Source organism: Rhinatrema bivittatum, chromosome 12 (genome assembly GCF_901001135.1).
Source record: "Rhinatrema bivittatum chromosome 12, aRhiBiv1.1, whole genome shotgun sequence".
Classification (NCBI taxonomy): Eukaryota; Metazoa; Chordata; class Amphibia; order Gymnophiona; family Rhinatrematidae; genus Rhinatrema; species Rhinatrema bivittatum.
In genome coordinates this window covers 62600856-62614714 of record NC_042626.1, presented here as the reverse complement: position 1 = coordinate 62614714, position 13859 = coordinate 62600856, and the positions used below count along the sequence as shown (strand labels likewise).

At 49.2% G+C, this 13859-nt stretch overlaps 1 protein-coding gene across 2 annotated transcripts in view; it reads right to left on the bottom strand.

Moving 5' to 3' along the window:
* Positions 1 to 1226: 1226 nt before the first annotated feature.
* Positions 1227 to 13859, bottom strand: part of SLC37A2 (solute carrier family 37 member 2) — a 133184-nt gene continuing 120551 nt past the window's right edge. The window contains exons 18-19 of one of the 2 annotated variants that reach the window (XM_029573337.1): positions 10045 to 10102; positions 1227 to 1613 (exon numbers count right to left, since the gene is read on the bottom strand). In XM_029573337.1, coding sequence (XP_029429197.1) covers positions 10057 to 10102 — 46 coding nt within the window. In that variant the 3' untranslated portion in view covers positions 1227 to 1613; positions 10045 to 10056. The remainder of the gene's footprint in view (positions 1614 to 10044; positions 10103 to 13859) is intronic. The other variant, XM_029573338.1, reaches the window with a different exon arrangement.

The following is a 13859-nucleotide window of genomic DNA, read 5'->3' as shown; positions in this document are numbered from 1 at the left end:
AAGAAATAAACTATATTAGGCCAAAAGAAAAGAGATTATGGAATAAATACAAATGAAGAAACAGAAATAAGAAAGTAATATGCTATTGTGAAGCCTCCAGCATTTACTGTGACTTTTAAACCCTGTCTCCATCACTGCCTGTGGATGCAGTCCGTCTGACACAAAGGGCGGGCAGGTTTTCATGGTCCATGTTACTTAAGAATGACAGGGGGTAATGCATGGGGGAGGGGGTGTATATCTCTGAACCTCCAAAATGAGATATTAAAAAAAAATGACTATCTTGCCTAATCTAGCATTGTTGGTGTGTTCAGTTTTGTGAAAGATAATTCAAAGTCCCTTCCCCAAAAAGGTAACAGGAAGATTACTCAATTTGGAGAAAGTCAACTAGTGAGTGTTGGGGTGGGATTGGAACCCAGGTCTACTGGCATCATAAGCTCTGTCCTGTAACTTCCAGACTGCACTACCACTAGGAATCCCAGCTAGTTCCAAATGTAGCCCTGAGAGGCTATCAGGACTGCTTTTACCCTACTGCATGCAGGGCGATCCAGTTTACCTTTTCAAATTAGAACAAATTCATGCAGTCCGATGAGTAAAAAACAAGGACCTCATCAATTTACTGGGATAAGCTGGAGCAGGCCGGACACCTTACCAACCACCCTGCATCATTTATTCAGTGGTTTTCAGTCCAGTCCTAAAGGGTCCTACCCCAAAAAGTCTGGTTTTCAGGATAACCAAACAGACCTATGGCCCCTTGGGCAGGGTGCAGAGCTGTTGCTTTACATCAACCTCAGTTGGGATTCGAGTTGAAAAACAAGATATGTTGAAAGAGTTTTAGCATTCAAAACAAGTGTCAGATTCTGCAGAAGACCCAGGAAGAGGGAACGTCAGTCACTGGCAGCTTGTAGTCACCAAGCTTAGGGAGATGTCAAAGGGAGCCGCAGTCTGCAGCTTCGCACCGAGGGCTGGAGCTGCAGTGGCTGGGGTTCAGAGGGAAGTGGGGGGGTAATTAGGAAGCCCCACCCACAGCAGCCATGAATGAATGCCCATTGGTGCCTCTGCCCTGGCCCCTTTTCTCTCTGGGCAAAGATTGGTAGTAGACAGGCAACAGCAGCTTAGACTGACACCGTCCAAGCTCCCAAGCTGGGGACTCTGGAGGGTTAAACAGAACCAGTACAATTCCCGCAACACCAAACCGAAGCCGTTCAAAAGGAAAAAAAAAAAAGTAAGACGCTTACAAACTTTTATTAACAATAAAAATACACCAAGGATAAAGAGGTGCCAGAGTCATCGCCAGCAATTTTGAAGGAGAAAGGATTAATTAATTCTTTACAGCCCATTCACAAAAGAAACAAAATGATTCTCTTTAATTTCAGTTTCTCTCCCAATACTCTCCCAAAATAGAGCTGCTGTTGATGAAAGGGGGCTGCGGCCTTCTTGATTTTTAATGTCTTTTCTCTCTCTCTCTCGAGGCTCTTCATCTTCTGCATTATGTTTACTCATTTTGAAGAGGACTTTGAACTGTAAGCATCAAAAAGGGCCCCGCCAGCGAAACCCATCTGGGCTGCCTCCTAGCTCTGCTGTTGCCACCTCTTGCCGCTCAGATTTCGGTGAAGCTAAAGATGAAAAGCAAATATGACAATTACTGGGTGAGATTTGGGGGGGGGGGGGGGGATGCCTGCTTTTCCCATTACCAAGCCACAGTCTGGGTTCTGTAATCTTAATGATGCTTCAGGAGGCTCCTGGATCCTAGCACAGAAGCCAAAAATGACCTTGGGAGGAGAGGGGAGCACAGCTTTCTGCCACTAAATGAATGCTGGCTACATGCAAAGAGGGAACCCTGCGTCAGATGAGAGACAGACAGCGAGCTAGAAACACTGCCCCCACAGAGGGAGAAAAAAAGAAAATTATTCCTCACCTGCTAATTTTCGTTCCTGTAGTACCAAGGATCAGTCCAGACGGTGGGTTATGTCCCCTGTCCAGCAGATGGAGTCAGAACAAAAGCTCGAGAGTGGGGAGGTCCTATATGACCTCACACCTGGAGCTAGAATCCTCAGTAACAAGACTTTCATAGCCAAAAAGAGGAAAAATGGAGGAATCAAGAAACACAACTGTTCATAAAAAGATAATAAACAATTGAACTGTTTTAAACCAATTACAACAATGGAACTTGCAAACAACAAACACTGAAAACTCGATCATTTCCTAGAGAACTAGGGAATGTCAAAGGTAGAGACAGAAAAAGAGTAGTAATGACGAGCAGAGGCGTTCCCCAAACCAGAATCCCCCCAAGAAATTAGGGAGGGTGTCTGGACTGATCCTTGGTACTACAGGAACGAAAATTAGCAGGTGAGGAATAATTTTCTTTTCCCTGTACGTACCAGGATCAGTCCAGACGGTGGGATGTACCAAAGCTTCCCTACTACGGGTGGGCCTTGGAAAGCCCTGCTCGAATGACACTATCTCCGAAAGATCCGAAGACAGGAGCACGTATGTCCAGACGATAGTGCTTGGAAAAGGTATGAAGTGACTTCCAGGTAGCCGCTCTACAGATCTCTTGCGCAGATACTGACATACTCTCCGCCCAAGATGCCGCTTGAGCCCTTACAGAATGAGCCTTAACAGCTAATGGTGGTTGTCTTCCAGCCATTATGTATGCCGAGACTATCGCACCCTTCAACCAACGGGCGATAGTAGCCTTGGAAGCCATACAACCCTTCCTAGGTCCTGACCAAAGGACAAACAAGTGGTCTGAGAGTCGAAAATCATTTGTAGATGCTAGATACTGCAAAAGACACCGCTTGACATCCAAGGAACGCAGATGTCTAGAGTCCTCCGACGAGAAAGAAGGCAATTCGACCGACTGGTTGAGATGAAAAGGAGAGACTACCTTTGGTAGAAAGGAAGGAACCGTGCGTAAAGATACTCCGCAGTCCGTGAAACGGAGATATGGTTCCCTACAGGACAGCGCCTGGAGTTCTGAAATGCGACGCGCTGAAGTAATAGCCACCAGGAAAATAGACTTAAGCGTAAGATCCTTTATGGTGGACGACCGTAGAGGCTCGAATGGTGGATTCCCCAGAACCTTGAGTACCAAGTTGAGACTCCATGAAGGACAGAGTGGTCTGATCGGAGGCTTCAATTGTCGTACTCCCCTAAGGAAGCGTACAACATCTGGATGCGCCGAGAGAAGTGAGTCCTTTCCATTATGGAGAAGCGCTCCCAAGGCAGCCACCTGTACCCTAATGGAGTTGTAGGCGAGACCCATCTCCAAACCTGACTGCAAAAAGTCAAGAATCTGTGCGACCGAAGCTTTACTCGGAATAAGAGAGCGCGAAACGCACCAATCCTCAAAAACCTTCCAGACTCTTACATAAGTAACTGAAGTAGAAGACTTACGAGCTCGTAGAAGAGTGGAAATCACAGCCTCCGGGTATCCCCGACGCCTGAATCTACGCCTCTCAAAAGCCAGGCCGCAAGACAGAAGCGATCCGCCGCTTCGAAAAATATGGGCCCCTGCCTGAGAAGCCGAGGGAGATGACCGAGCCGGATCGGACCGTCGTGAGCGAGGTGCAGAAGATCCCCGAACCACGGACGACGAGGCCATTCCGGAGCTACCAGGATCACCGGACCCGGATGGGTCTCTATCCGCCTTAACACCTTCCCCACCAGAGGCCACGGTGGGAAGACATACAGAAGAATCCGGTGTGGCCATGGCAGGACTAGCGCATCTACCCCTTCTGCGCCGTGTTCCCTTCTGCGACTGAAGAAGCGTGGTGCCTTTGCGTTTGACGCTGTGGCCATGAGATCCAAGTGAGGCTTGCCCCAACGATGTTCTATCAGGGACATCGCAGCCATGGAGAGTTCCCACTCCCCAGGATCCAGACGCTGACGGCTGAGAAAGTCTGCCTGTACGTTGTCGATGCCTGCTATGTGAGAGGCTGATATGCGGAGTAAGTTGAGCTCTGCCCAACGCATCAACTTCTCCGCTTCCCACGCTACAAGGCGACTCTTTGTGCCTCCCTGGCGATTGATGTAAGATACTGTTGTTGCATTGTCGGATAGAATCCGAACCGCCCTTTGACGAACCATCGGGAAGAAACCCTGGAGAGCAAGACGAACTGCCCTGGTCTCCAGACGATTGATGGACCACTTCCTTTGTTCTTCTGTCCAAGTTCCTTGGATGGAACTTAAGCAGCAGACCGCTCCCCATCCGGTGAGGCTGGCGTCCGTAGTGATTACTACCCAGTCCGGAGTCTCCAGGGACACTCCCTGAGCTAAGTGACGAGGGTCTAACCACCAATGGAAACTGAGACGAGTCACTGCCGGGATTGGAAGTACTGTTCGATAATCCCCTGAAGCCGGTTTCCAACGAGACAGCAAGGCCCACTGAAGAGGGCGAAGATGAGCGAAGGCCCACGGAACCAGGTCGATTGTGGACGCCATAGTCCCTAGCACCTGAAGATAATCCCAGGCTGTGGGTTCTGGGAGGGATGAGAATCGTCGAATCTGTGCACGCAACGTCTGTGCCCGTTCCGGTTTCAGAAAAACTTTGCCCACTTTTGTGTTGAAATGAGCTCCCAGAAAATTCAACGTCTGTGAGGGGGTGAGATGACTCTTGTCGAGATTGATGACCCAACCTAGTGATCGTAGAAGAGAAACTACACGATTCACGGCTTGTACACCCTGCAGTTGAGACTTTGACCGAATGAGCCAGTCGTCGAGATATGGGTGAACTAATATCCCTTCCTTGCGGAGAGCAGCTGCAACTACCACCATCACCTTTGTGAAGACACGTGGTGCCGTGGCGAGGCCAAAAGGTAAGGCTTGGAACTGAAAGTGTTGACCTAGAATTTTGAAGCGTAAATACTTCTGGAAATCCGGATGAATAGAAATATGAAGATATGCCTCCATCAAATCCAGAGAAGCAAGGAATTCCCCTTGATGAACCGCAGCTAGGACCGAGCGTAAGGTTTCCATGCGAAAACGCGGGACCCGTAGCGCTCTGTTGATGGTCTTGAGGTCCAAAATGGGGCGGAAATTGCCCTCCTTTTTGGGCACTACGAAATATATTGAGTAATGACCTCGTCCCAGATTGGAGGCTGATACTGGCTTTATTGCTCCTAAAGCTAGCAGGCGATCGAGGGTCTGCCGAACAGCTTTTTGTTTGTGTGAAGACCCGCATGGGGAGAAGAGGAACCTGTCCCTTGGGGCGTGGACAAAATCCAATGCGTAACCGTTCTTTAGAATGTCCAGAACCCACTGATCCGAGGTGATGTGGACCCACTCTTTGTAGAAAAGAGCGAGACGACCCCCTACCGTCGGGATCGTCTCGTGGGTCCATCTGGCATCATTGGGCTGGTTTGGTGGAAGAGCGAGGTCCAGCCGGTTCCTTACCGGATCTGCGCCCACGAAAGGACCGGTTCCAAGTCTGAGAACGAGAGGAGGGATACCGAGGAGTTTGCTGTTGCCTAGAAGTTCTTGCTCGACGCTGGGTACGAGAACGATTTCTAGAGAAGCTGAAAGACCTGGTAGAGCGAGGTCTGTCTTCTGGAAGTTTATGCACCGCGTTTTCATTAAGAGACTTAATGATTTGGTCCAAATCTTCCCCAAAAAGGAATTTGCCTTTGAAAGGAAGGGATCCCAGCCGAGCTTTGGAAGAAGAATCAGCCGACCAGTTGCGGAGCCACAGAAGACGACGAGCCGAGACCGCTGCCACCATGGAGCGAGACAAGACCCGGAGAAGGTCATATAGGGCATCTGCCCCATAAGCCAGCACCGACTCTAACCTGTCCGCCTGTTGAGCCTCGGAATCCGGGAGATCCTGCGAGGTGAGTAGTTGTTGTACCCAACGCAGTCCTGCTCTCTGAGCTAAGGCAGTGCAAATAGCCGCTCTGACCCCAAGTGCGGAAACTTCGAAGATCCTCTTCAAATAAACCTCCAGCTTCCTGTCTTGAAGATCCTTCAAAGCAGTACCGCCTGTGACTGGAATGGTAGTACTCTTAGTTACTGCTGAAACTGCCGAATCCACCGCTGGGACCTTAAGCAATTCAAGAAATTCCATAGGGAGAGGATAGAGCTTATCCATAGCTCTACTTACTTTAAGAGAAGCCTCTGGAGCATCCCACTCCCTAGAAATCAACTGTAAGAAACTGGGATGTGTGGGAAAAGCCTTAGCCAGCGGGCGAAGGCCTGCCAGAAGAGGATCCCCCTGTTTTACCTTAGGATCCGGAATAGAAGGGTCCGGGGGAGGATCAAGGTCCATCTCTTGGAGAATATGAGGAATGAGTCCCTCCAACTCCTCAGCTTGAAAAATCCTAAGGACCCGTGGATCGTCGCCCTCCATTTGGACCGACACACTGGGATCATTCCCAGTTGGATCCTGAGAGGGGTCCACTTGTGGACTTAAATTGGGACCGCTTGAAGGTGCTACGGGAGTCCTAGAGGGAGCCTGTGAAGCCCCTGACTGCTGAAGCGGTCCAGTCGAAGGCCCCCCTAAGGAAACATCCAAACGTGGCAGTTTGGCTGGCGTAGGAGCCAAGAGAGGTCCCAGGGGCTGACTGCTTTGCAGAAAAGCCCGGTGCATAAGTACCACAAACTCCGGTGAAAAACCGGGGAGTCCCGGGGGAAAACCACCCGGAACATTTGTAGTCGACTGACTGTCATTCTTTTCAGACCGGGGAGCCAAAACGGGGGGAGGCGGCAAAAGCGAGCCCCCTGTATCTTCTTCTGAACCGTCGGCTTCCTCATCTGAAAATAAAATGGCCGCCGTTCCCGCGCTCAGCGGGAATGGAGCTTGCCGCAGTTGAAAAGAGCTCTCTTCAGAGAGAGTTCCTGTGCCATCCCCAGCTTGAACTTCGGCTGCTTCTACCGGGATACAAGCTGAACAAAGCCCCTCAGAGAGGCGGCTGGTTTGTCGACCGCACGAGGAACAGGTCGACGCGCGCGGCATAGCAGCTGTGAGGGGAGGCAGGAACGGGCGGCGCGCCAGAAAATGAAAGCAATTCCCCCTAAGAATTAGCGTTCTTCTCTGCCCTAAATTCTCGGCTCCCTGTAAAAACGAAGATGCTGCCGGGGAATGAACCTCCCGGCAGCTAGCAGCCCCGGGGAATGGACTTCGCGGGGCCGCAAGAACTACACGGGAGCGGAGGGAGGGGAGGGGGGAAGGAGGGGAGCTCTATCAGTGCCACTGACGGTCAACCCTTAGAAAAAAGAAAACGCTGCCCTCCAGTGCCAGTAAGAAACGGCAAGAGGTGAGGTCCTGAAATAAAATATTGAGGAGAAAAATTTACACTTACCCCCAAAACGGACCCTCAAGAAGAGAAACAGAAAAAGGGAGAGAGAAGACTGAAAGCAAGTCCCTCCCCTTGTAGGACAGCCACTGAAGTAGCTGTCACCAGGTTTTGTCAGAGAAAATTCTCTATTTAAACTTAAATAATTTAAAACTTTATTTATTTATTTTTTTTAATTTTCTTGATTCCTCAGAGACAGGAAGGCCTAAACCTAATAACCTGTGCTGGGGACTAGCCAGTCCCCTGCTCACATCTGCTGGAGTCAGAAGATACTGAGGATTCTAGCTCCAGGTGTGAGGTCATATAGGACCTCCCCCCTCTCGAGCTTTTGTTCTGACTCCATCTGCTGGACAGGGACATAACCCACCGTCTGGACTGATCCTGGTACGTACAGGGAACGGCAGGCTTTTAGGAGGCTGGAGAGATCCAGGGAGGAGGTGCTAGAGGGAAAATGAAAGCTAGAGAGAGACAGCAAGACATCTAGAGATGGCACAGAGAGAGAGGGCAGGAGAGGCTGCGAGCAGCGTGGCACAGCGCCCAGAGACTCAGAGTGAGGTAACGAGCCTTTTCCCGGCTCAGCTTAGGGGATACTTTGGGGGTTTCGGGGAGGATTTGACCCCGCTGTTTCTTTTAGGAAGGGAACGGGAAGAGGACAGGATGGGTTCAGCCCACTACAACTTTCGTTTTGTGGCTGGGTAGGGTGATGGTGGTGCTGAGGATCATTGGGGAACCATTTGGCCACTATTTTTTTTTTTTTTTTTTTAATTCTTTGGGCAGAAAAAGCCACCGCTACCCACTACAAATCTTTGTCTTGGTTACACGGGTAAACTTTAGCATAGCTATTTGGCTGACCTGAGTTATCTGGATAACCTTTGCTGGTCAGCGCTTAATTATTGCCCCAGGATCGCTCCTCCCACTACCCAGCTAAAATGTAGTCAGTGAGTAGGGGGAGGAGGGAATTTCAAACACCAGGGTTTGTGCTATTAACTCTAAACGTTAGCTGGACGACCTCTAAGTGCTTTACCCGTACACAAAATGAAAGAAAAGCCTCAATGAATCGGGCCCCGACCGTTTAATAAGTATCACTCAAAGTTTTTAAAGCAAGAAGGATCCCTATGGTAGGAGAGTGAGTGGAGACTACAGAAGGAGGAAGCAGAGAAGTACAGCTAGAGAGGAGGAAGAGGAAGCCAATGTCGAGAGTAGCAGACAGGGGGCAGCAGAGGGCTATTGTGGGCAGGGGGAAGCATGGAAGCGGTGCAGTAGATCAAACTTTAGCACCTGAAGGCCTGATACAAGGCTGTGCCCCTTTACCTAAAGGAGTAAAGTTTGCTCCCTCCTCCTCATACGTGTGGACATTCTCCAATGGCAGGCCTGAGCATGACTCCTCTAACAGGCCAGGCGTGACCCTGCCAAAGGAAGCCATGACCTCAGCAGCTCTAACCCCAACTTCAATTCCTTAAAGGACAGCCTTGATCCTGCCAACCTTTCTCCAGACCCTACCAGTCCCACTGCAGACTCCACTAAAGGTGACCCTGCCAGCCTTACCCTAGACCGCATTAAAAGGGCAGCCGTACGATATCTTTTGAATACCGGTATATACATGGAAATAAATAAATCAACTTTGCTAGCAGTATCCCAAATCCTGCTAAAGGACAGCATGTCACGGCCAGCACTATCCCATACTCCACTAATGGGACTACCATGTCTCCATTAGCACTACCCCAGACCCCACTAGTCCTACCCTAGACCCTTTTAAAGACTCCATGACCATCTAGCACTACCTCTAATTCTACAATAAAGGAAGGGAGTTAATGAGTTAGGTAAGAAATTTGCTAATTAAATACAAATCAGGATTTCCAATTGGAAATGTAATACAGTATATTATTTTGTGTCTATTAATCAAAGCACTAAGACTTACCTTGTTCTTAATGATTGACTTAACCTTCTCCCACTTGATTAGCATGCATTTTGATTGGTTGATTTTCACAAGTATCTTAATGATTGGTTGATTATAATGTTTCAGATTTTTCCCATTATGCCTATACCATGGTAGATGCCACTTTAGGACTTTCTCTGCCCCAAGTCAGTGATAGTAATTTATTATATTAGTTTGTTATTCATGGCTGAATTAATATCATCTATGGGAGGAGAGCCAGGATTTAGTTTGTGAAGCTTTACCATGTGGATAATGCCCAGGAGTTGAGAGTCGGGCATTAGTCCTGTAAAACGTTTTGGGTAGTTCCCTTGCTGGTTTTATTCTGGCTCGATCTGCTTTATTTTTACCGTAAAGATATAGCAGGAGGCATCTGCAGCTAGGCCGGACCATCTGAACAGTCCTCCCAGGGAATGACAATTTCTCTTCTCTATAGAAAACCTATGCCCGCCCCCCAACAAAAGATTCAAGATGCAAATAACTCTGTTGGCATGACAATTTTACATGTGTCGCCAAAGTTCAAGATCTGTGCTTTTTTTTCATCTACATGTCAGAAACCTATAACCTGCTCCTCCCCTGCCCCCCTCCCCCGCTGTCACAGAGATCCGTGGATACTCATTACCTCCCTTAAACTATCACAGGGACTTGCTCCCTATTCCTCTGCTTTCCCTACAATACCACAGGAAACTGTGCCCCTTCCTAATATTCCCCTGTATAGATTAATGGGCAACATTACATGCAAAATTTTTTTGGCCTGAGCAGCCTCTGATTTTTACCTCAGCCCCAGAGAATTGTACAAAGGAAGGCGCTGGAGATACTCACATGGTTCCTATTTTACTGCTGCTGCAGCACAATTTTGTGCTTTGGAGTCACACAACAGCTATGAAAAACACATTCCGGACAACTCACAATCAGGACAAACATTTGACAGAGGCAGGTTTTGTGGATGGGTGGGGTGATGGTGGGGATCATCGGGGCACCACTTGGCCACTATTTTTTTTTTTTCTTTAATTCTTTGGGCAGAAAAACACAAAACCTAGCACATCTGGCATCGTCAGCAAAGTATGTAATCACTCCTTTATTACAATGGTCTGTTAATTCAGGGGTTTGTTTTGGGTGTATCTTGATAGGACCCAACGCAGTAAGAACCAGACTGTATTGGAAGACGAGTGGACTCAAATTTAACGATGCACGAGTTGATCTTGCATGAAGCAGTGTGGCTGCCAAACGAGCCCACTTAAATGTACAGACAAAAACATTGACTAGCTTTCCAGAGCGCCTGAGAATCTATTCTATTCTGACCTGAGGAAGCGAATAGGACAGCTGGGCAAGAAATATATTGTTTGTCCAATAAAACGATATCACCTTATACGTTGTTTTTTTTTGTTTGTTTGATTTGATTTGTTAACCTTTATTTCCATTAATTGGTCTGGCAGGACAACAACCCAAACCTAAAAATGGTAACAATGCAGCAGAACGTGAACTGTGGACCGTCTCACGGTTGCATCAGTCTATGGGGGAAATAGTTCCCGAGATTGTTAGGAGCGTGGCTGTAGGCCATGCTTCCACCTTCTGCCACTGTAGCTGCCTTTTCTCTTCCCTTCCAGCATTTTGGCTCGTCTTGGTGCAGCATGTGGGGAGGGTCATTTTCAAACATGTCACATTTATATATATATTTATTTATTTAACAGTTTTTCTATACCGACATTAAAATACACATCATATCGGTTTCCATGATAACAAAAGGTGGAAATTACAAATAACAGGGGGGGGGGGGGGGGGGGGAAGTGAAGAGCTAAGAGTAACTGGGTAAAGTCACATGGTAAAGTCTGCAGGTCATAGGAGTTGGAAAGGGGGAGCAGAGAGATGGCACTCATCGCATTGCTCCTCTCCCCTCCCACTATCCTGGAAGAAAATCATTAGTGGCAGTGCGAGAGGTGCAGGTGGACTCTCCCCAGATCCTCTCACGCGTCTGCTCGTTCGGCTAAACAAGAGAAGGAGATGGCCAGCCGTGCAGCGCCTTACGGTTTTCCTTCTCCTCCTCTGCCGGGCTTCGCGTGGTGCAAAGTGAGACGGTTGGGCCCGGCCGGAGATAAGGAAACACAGAAGGCACTGCAAAGCTGGGCATCTTCTTCTCCTGATTACCTGAATGAGCAGGTGAAGGAATCTGGGGAGGGGGCATAAAGTGACTTGGAAATCACATGCAGGGGAGGCGGGATGAAGTGACTCTGCGATTGCGGGGGTGAGGGGGAGGAATATGAGTGAAGGGAGGGAGTGAATCTACCAGTGATCAGGAAGGAGGGATAATGTGTGCTGGGGTACTGGGGAGGAGGATGAGTGATATGGAGATGGGGCAGGGGAGGGAGGGACAGAGGAACAGAGTGATCTGGGAGCGAGGGGTGGAGATGAAGATGAGTGAGGTTCAGATGAAGGACTGAAAGGATTGTGGAGGGCAGGTAAAGGGAGGTAGGGACAGGGGAGAGAGCAAGGTTGGGGCAGAAGGGACTGAGAGGAGAGAATGAGAGCAAGCATGGATGGGGATAGGGAGCGAGAAAGGAGGGGCTGAAGGAGAATGAGGAGGAGGCCGAGAAGAGAAGCCTGATCATGGTTTTTGTGTTGGAGGACGAGGGTATTATGTTGGGGCCATTGAGCCTTTGTTGCTTTTCTTGGCAGGGGCAGGCCTCTCCTCTATGTCCCTTGCTCCCAGGCCTCTCCTCTCACCCCATCAGCATTCCACCTCTCTGCCCTTCAGCCCCTGTCTCTCTTCACCTTTGCTCCTTTCGGTTTGCTCCATTATCCCTCCTCTCCTTTTTGCCTCCCTTCTGCCACCTCCTTCTCCTTTCCCCTGCTCCTACCCTATCCTTTCTTGTCCCTCCTGCCACTACCCCTATCCACACCCCCCCCACACACACACAAGAAAAGCAATAAAGGCTTGGTAGGCCTAACATACCCTCACATTACTTTGGGCCAGCAAAGCCTTATCTATCTTGGGGGCAGACTGCTCTTCCTGGCCCCTCACCCTGCATTCCTCCTCACCCCTCCTTTTCCTCCCTTCAGCACCCCACTTCCCTCCCACAGCTCCACACTCTCTTGCCCCTCGTCCTATTCCCTCCTCTCCCTTCAGCCTCCCTCCTCCCGCTCTCTCCCTCCTGCTTCCACCTCTACCACCTCCCAAGAAAAATGGCAAAGGCTCAGCAGCCACAACATAATGCCATATCACGTGGGCACTGCCAAGACCATTTTTCATGTGGGGGTGTTATGTAATACAGTAGCCTTGCACGCCCCACAAGAATGGCAACTGGGGCCCAGCTTAGTCTCGGAGGAAATGCACATCTGTTTCTAGTGCTCCAGTGTTGATTTGCATGTAGAGTCTGGCTTTTTGTCTGCATATTTCTGTTTTTAATCTGTGATCATTTATTTTCTATTTCTTGCGGGTCATTTTGCAAGTGTGACTAAGGTGAGGTATTCTGCTACCATGCAGTTTCTGTGTAGGGATCTGCAACAGTCTTGTTCATAGTGTTTTCCCAATGGGAGGTGTATTGGTGTTCTAGGGCCCAGTGCCTAATCATAGGAGGAGTTGTTGCTGTTGAAGTTACTGCTGGTGTAGTATGGCTGGTTTGCTACATACAGTATATGCCGAGTATTTTTTTCCCATAATTTTGTATTATTACACAATGTGCCTGGTAGTGGAGGAAATTTTTCTATTTTTCTGTTACTTAGATGTACGGTGAGGTGTAGGGGAACATATCCTGCTCTACCCCCACTGTTAGGAGGGCTGTGTGTGTGCTGGGGAGGGGAAGGGTGCCTGTGATCACAAAGTATTTGTTTACAGAACTGGAAGTACAGGATTTATATTGGGTTTGTCTTGCACATTCAATGACAAGAATGAGCCTCTCAACGCCATTTTGATTAGTGGCAGCCGACGGCCCGGGAGCGGGAGGACGGCCCGGAGCGGGAGATTGCTCCCGGGACCCCCACTGGACCACCAGGTACCTGTAAAAGGTTTTTGGAGGTGGGGTCGGGAGGGTGGGGGGAAGCTAAGGGGTTCGTTTTAAAGGGTCGGGGTGGGTCCCGGGAGTGATCTCCCCCTTTTGGGCCGTCGGCTGCCACTAATCAAAATGGCACCAGTGGCCCTTTGCCCTTACTATGTCACAGGGGCTATTGGTGCCATTGGCCATCTGTTACATGGTAGCAGCAATGGACGGCTGGTGCCATCTTAAAAAATGGCGCAGGCCATCCATTGCTTCTACCATGTGACAGGGGCCAACCAATGGCACCGGTAGCTCCTGTCACATGTTAAGGGCAAAGAGCCACTGGTGCCATTTTGATTAGTGGCAGCCGACGGCCCGAGAGGGGGAGATTGCTCTCGGGATCCCCGCTGGACCACCAGGTATTTTTGGCAAGTTTTTTGGGGGTCAGGAGGGTGGGGGGATTGTAGATAATTGAATTTGAAGGGTTGGGGTGGGGTTTTTTGTTTTTTTTTTCGGGGCAGCCAAAACAAATCAGCCTGAACTGCGGGAAAACGAAATTTCCCCGCGGTGGGCTGATAATGAAGGCTGAACCAAAAGGTTCGGCTGAAGCACATCTCTAGTCCATATACAGCTGCTGTGTAGCTCAGCAAGTTAGCTGGATCCAGC